This window comes from Macaca thibetana, chromosome 9 (genome assembly GCF_024542745.1).
Source record: "Macaca thibetana thibetana isolate TM-01 chromosome 9, ASM2454274v1, whole genome shotgun sequence".
NCBI classification, from domain to species: Eukaryota; Metazoa; Chordata; class Mammalia; order Primates; family Cercopithecidae; genus Macaca; species Macaca thibetana.
The window spans coordinates 90,385,434-90,391,792 of NC_065586.1; the positions used below are offsets into that span (position 1 = coordinate 90,385,434).

The 6,359-nt window shown below is 35.6% G+C and overlaps 1 protein-coding gene across 5 annotated transcripts in view; it reads left to right on the forward strand.

The window, feature by feature from the left end:
* The window catches only part of TBC1D12 (TBC1 domain family member 12), a 146,574-nt gene extending 142,623 nt beyond the window's left edge, over positions 1 to 3,951 (forward strand). For all 5 annotated transcript variants that reach the window (XM_050802784.1, XM_050802785.1, XM_050802786.1 and 2 more), the window contains one exon: positions 1,033 to 3,951. In XM_050802784.1, the coding sequence (XP_050658741.1) occupies positions 1,033 to 1,101 (69 nt within the window). In that variant the 3' untranslated portion in view covers positions 1,102 to 3,951. The remainder of the gene's footprint in view (positions 1 to 1,032) is intronic.
* The last annotated feature ends 2,408 nt before the right edge of the window (positions 3,952 to 6,359 follow it).

Here is a 6,359-nt window from a genome sequence, read left to right on the forward strand (position 1 = left end):
CTAAGAAGCAAGAATTTAAATCAAATTGCCCACTTTTCAGCTATCCAAACCTAGGGCTTTATTTTATTTTATTTTATTTTATTTTATTTTATTTTATTTCATTTCATTTCATTTCATTTCATTATTTCATTATTTCATTTCATTTCATTTCATTTCATTTCATTTCATTTCATCTATTTTTTTGAGACAGAGTCTCACTCTGTCGCCCATGTTGGAGTGCAGTGGTGAGTTCTCTGCTCGGTACAATCTCCATCTCCCGGGTTCAAGCGATTCTCCTGCCTCAGCCGCCCAAGTAGGTGGGATTACAGGCACATGCCACCACGCCCAGCTAATTTTTTGTATTTTTAGTAGAGACAGGGTTTCACCGTGTTAGCCAGGATGGTCTGGATTTCCTGACCTCGTGATCCACCCACCTCGGCCTCCCAAAGTGCTGTGATTACAGGCGTGAGCCACTGCTCCCGGCTGGGCTTTATTTTATTTAAGTCCAATAATATCAATTTAGTGAAGTACAACCCACCGTAGTCATTTATTTGCCAGAGTAGTTATTACTTTGGTATTTCAAATAGACAACAATTTTATATATTAAATACCTGCTGTGTACTAGGGTTTGTAGTGGAAAGAATATATAATGTATGGTCCTGGCTTTTTAGTCTTGTTAGGAAAGTAGTCTTTCCTAACTTAGTCTTGTTAGGAAAGTAAAAGTATTGGCAATCTAAGTTAAGTGACATAAAAGGATAGCAGTATCATTTAATCCATGAATGATATAAACGATTGGCATTATTAAATTCACAATCTTATTTGTTCAGAAAATGTTAGTTACCAAATAGTAATTTCAGAATATTTGGCAATTGGTAAAAATTAGAATATAATCGTATTTCACGATTAGAAAAAAATAAAGAGGATTTGAGAATGGCACACTTTCAGGGGACAGAGTTAAGTATAATAAAGCTTTTTCCCATTTATAGTTATTTAAATCTCTTTAATCTGGGTGGTAGTTTTTGAGGATTAATCTTTATTTCATATAATTTTCAGGTCTTTGCATCTGTAATGAAGGATATTAAAGAAGGAGAGAAGAACAGTAGTCCTGCTTTGAAAAGCTAGTCTTCAAAATTGACAGACTAATTGATATCTAAAATGTGGTTTTTGGATAAAGGGTTTTGTTTCCTATGTACAAGGTGTGGAAGAAAATGTTGGAGATATCTAAAAGAATCAAGAGGTGGAAGACTGCTGATTTTACATTTTATGGCTGAAGTAAATGCAATGAATAACTTATTGTCAGTATTGAACTATTATTTTGTAGGTAGAGTCATTTTTCAAAGGAAAAAGTTTAAATGGTGAGTTTATACTCCACAATTTGGAGTAAACAGTTTAATGCAATAAATTTTTAAAATAGCTTTGGAGATACTTCAGATTTTTACATCTTTTCTTTTGTAACAGTTACCACAAAGATACTCTGGAGGCTAGAGTAGGATTGTTAAATACTATTGTTAACCTCCAAAGTACTATAGTACAGACATTGTTTCCAGTTCTGACCTTTTGAAGATATTATAGACCAGTAATAAACAAATTTGATTGTAAATTAATTTAAGTCACTGAAGATGTCATTTATCTTCATTTACAAGTTGAGGCAAATTTGAGTTACCCAGGAAATGGAAATGTTGGTGGGAGATTGTTTATTGTTTGTTTAGATGTTTTTCCACAGTATCGTGTCCATTTGTTTTTTAAGGGAAATTTGTTGTCTTCATTAAGGAATTCCTATCACTCAGAGAATTTTAGCTGTTCTGGTTCTAGTGTAACAAATTATTCATCTAATAATTTGACATTAAGAAAACTATAAATAACTGGTAGAAGGAAAGTTCTTTGCACTTCAGTGGATTGAAGACTTGACTTTGAGAGTAAGTCCAAAAATATATATGATGTTTCTCAGTGATAAGAGTAAAAAGTAATGAATCCTCAGAGTTTTTAAATAGCATGCTACTTGGCAAGACTTCATATTTTTTAGTTACAATTCTTCCACTGCCCATAGAAACAAAATTTGTTAACTCCAGTTTGAAATTTGAAATCTAATATGTAGCTAAGTCTGTGACTTGTAAAACTCTATGCATAACTTTTCTTAATCAGTGGAAATAAGAATAAAAGAAAAAGGTAAAGTTAATTTTTTTTTCTAAGTCTACATCCTAGCCCTTGATTCAATTGCCTGAAGAAGCTGTGTGAGATTAGTCTGGTTATTGGTTCCTTTATCTGTCAGTGCCATTTTAATCTCTTCACATGTTACACTAAATGCTGCCTATAACCCATCCTCATCTTCTTTCCTCATCATTGCTTTCTTCAAGGAAGGTCTTGATACTGCCTCGTCTACCTCATTATCTGCTAGTCTAGATAGTGACTCTTTGGAAGATTGGTAGCCCTGAATGAGTTATCCAACTTCCGCTTCCTCACATTGGCCACTTTGCATAGGTTTGGGAACTTAGCACGTGCTAAATCCTCATGCCCATAGAGGCGAAATACTTTGAGGAATGGGAGCGTCTCTTCACTGTGTTCTTGAATCAGCCTTCTCTCATCCGCCAAGAAATGCATGGATTTCCCTGCCAACTCTAGGAAGTAGTGCTGCATGATTGAATCATTCTTTGATGAATTCTTTCATTGTAACATAGGGAGTCATTTCCAAAAAGGTAGATATGAGCTTAAAGTACATTGACTTATGAATGCTTTGCCTGTGGGCCCAACAGTGTCATGACCCTCCAATTGGAACATAGCATGAATTATTTTTATGTCGAGTTCTTGAACTGCTAATCAGGTGTATGTTTCCTTGAAGTCCAGAGCAGGATCCAGGTCAGATGAAGGAGGTGGTATGCCTGGCTTAACTGCTGAAAATAGAACATTGAAACTTTTCACAATGTGCTGCATTGGGTTTCTGCTTGGCTTTCTCACTGAATAGTAAATTGGGGAAAATGCTGCTTTTACTATTTTGTGTTTTATAGCAACATTAATAGCATTTTCCCAGTCAGGTGCTGTCCAGGAACATTTCCCTTGGAAGGTCTGAACAGAATGATCTGGCTTGATGTATTTCTTGAGCTCTAGTACCATATCATAGAATAGGTTAAATGTAGCCAACAACAATGTCAGGACAATTGACATTGTCCTTACAAGAGTGAATGCATTGTCTTTTGGAACTGCTACTAGAGCCATACATGAGGCAGCGAACGCATCTTTAGGTGGTGGCAAGGCTATATCTGATTGACAGAGATCTCTGATCTCTAATGACATATTGCTATTGTCCTATTATGTTTAAATTTGAATCTAAATCACTTGAGTGTTATGAGTGATGGCTATATAACATGCCATTTAGTTAGAGTTACAGTGTTTTTTTTGTTGCAGTTTAGTTTGAAACAGCACTTAAGCACACTGTTTCTGTTAGTGCTATATAGTTTTCAAACTAACAAGCCTGGGATCCTTGTTAGTGTAGTGACTGCCTCTTTAGGAGTATGGGACCCTAGGGTGCCCATATATTTTTACCCCATGGGTCATTCTAGTCTACGGACTACTAGTAGAACCCTCAAAAGGTAACTGCTATTATAGGGACTTACTTATTGGAAACTGGTAATACAATAAAATATTGAAGGAGGGGCCATGGTCTTAGTAGGTTTTAGGATGACCTTTTAACTCCAGTAACTACTTCCTTGGTGTTGGTATCCCTGATAGAGGGAATATAACCTCTGGCAGTAATCTCATTCAGTTTATACTACCTGACTAAATTTAATCATACTTTTATGTATTTGTTTCCTCAGTTGGACCTAAGTTACTATATTTCTTTTTCTTATTTTTTTTTTTATTATTGTACAGTTTCTTTACCTTTCAAGTATAAATGTGTATATAAAATGTAAATACAAGGAATTCACTAAAAACCACTCATAACAATTACTGTGTAAATAAAACTGGTAAGCTGAGTAATTACTTGAAATGAGTCTTCATTACTTTGGGGATATCTGTTTTATTTAACTACATCTCAAGGAAAAAAAGGAAATAATTTTTGTTTTTGTTTGCCAAATTTGTCTTCCAAGGAATGCACTAAGCCTTCAGTCTTTTTAGACTGGCAGTACTGGCAGCTAAAATATTGTACTGTATCTTCTCTTGAGACCAGTATGTAGGAAATATGTGATAATTCACATGGTCAGTATATGGCAGTTTTTGTTGTTATTGTTAAAGTATATTTTTAATTAAAAAAACCTTTTCCTAAAATACTCAAAATAATGTGAAATTTAATATGTGTTTCATTTGTTTGTCTACTCAATATATATATATATCTTACTTAATGTTCCTTTAGTCCAGGTCTACATTGCCTTATTTAAATGCTGTTAGAAAAAAAAATGCTGTTAGAAGACTCCGGTAACTCACAGAGTTTTCTACAGTCAGCTTTTGCTGATGTCTATTGCATTTGTGACCTTTGAGTATATTTGTTTGACTTTATAAAATTAGGTAGCATTTGCAAAAGGACATTGACATTTTCAAAATCTCTGACTTCAAGATAATAGCTTTACTTGTAGCTTAGGAACTAATGTTATTTTGACCTAGGCCTGTCAACTCTTTAGAGTCTACACTACTGAAGGGTATAATTCTAAAGCAGATAATCGTGAAATAATTTATCTTACTTCATAATGTCATATGATTTATTTTTACTTTTCATTTTGTTTTTGTTTGGGTAAGATAAAATTATTTTATATTCCAAGAGTGTATTCAGACAGCAGAGACTAGTATAAAAAAAGAGTCAAAAAGGCCGGGCGCGGTGACTCACGCCTGTAATCCCAGCACTTTGGGAGGCCGAGACAGGAGGATCACGAGGTCAGGAGATCAAGACCATCCTGGCTAACACAGTGAAACCCTGTCTCTACTAAAAATACAAAAAAATTAGCCGGGCGTGGTGGCAGGCGCCTGTAGTCCCAGCTACTCTGGAGGCTGAGGCAGGAGAATGGTGTGAACCCGGGAGGCGGAGCTTGCAGTGAGCCGAGATCACGCCATTGGACTTCAGCCTGGGCGACAGAGTGAGACTCCGTCTCAAAAAAAAAAAAAAAAAAAAAAAAAATTAAAATTTGTCATGACTAACTGATAGTGTCAGAAAACAGTCCTCTGAGAGGAAAAAATGTTTTTGTATTGATTCATATTATTTTGCTGTTTGACAAGCATTGTCTAAAATATTCTCAACTGTAATAAAACTTCATTAATTAGAACTTCACTGCTTTACAACATGTAAAAACTAAAATGAAATCCAAGATTTCAGGGAAACTAACCACTCCAGAGAAAGCCCTGCTCTTTAAAAATATTGTTTGCTTGGTAAGAGTGTAGTTGCAAAAGTGGGAAATTTGAATTAATACACTTATATTTCTTAAGCCCTGATTATTGCCAAGCACTGCCTCTTAACATTTTGTTAGTCTACATAAAGTTTTAAAGGCTTGGGAAATTCCAAAATTGCCTTTCTTTCCAGATACTCTGCTGTTCATATTGATCATCCCTTGATCTCAGTTAATGAGAATCTGCTTATGTGCATTTTATTTTGTAGGTTTGATTTATTTTCTAGTAAACACAAGGAAGGAAATTTGACTTAAAATTATATTATGAAAGTGTTTCATTTGAAAATTTACGTAAACAATACTAACTTTATTAAATTTAAAGTAAAATGACTTTTGTACTATTGCAATGTATTTGAAAAATCATTTTTACAATAAATATGTAAATGATAAATGAATATAGACTTGAAGGAGTATATGAAATTGACAACAATGGGGTATATTTGTTCTCATTTTTCATCCTCAGGCATAATGCTATACACAATGGTATAAAAGCAGAAAGCAAAGCTTGAAATTCTGGTCACAGCTGAGCGCAGTGGCTCATGTCTGTGATCCTAGCACTTTGGGAGGCTGAGACAGGAGCATCACTTGATCTGAGGAGCTCCAGATTAGCCTGGGCAACATAGTAAGACCATCTCTTCAAAAAATTTAAAAATTAGCTGGTCATGGTAGCATGTGCCTGTAGTCTCAGCTACTTGGAAGGCTGAGGTAGGAGGATTGCCTGAGCCCGGGGGCATTGAGGCTACACTGCACTGTGATCACACCACTGGACTCCAGCCTGTGCAACAGAGTGAGCCCCTTTCTCAAAAACATTAAAAAAAAAAAAAATTGGGCCAGGCGCAGTGGCTCATGCCTGTAATTCTAGCACTTTGGGAGGCCAAGGCGGGCGGATTACCTAAGGTCGGGAGTTCGGGACCAGTCTCACCAACATGGAGAAACCCCGTTACTACTAAAAATACAAAAGTAGTCAGGCTTGGTGGCGTATTCCTGTAATCCCAGCTACTCGGGAGGCTGAGG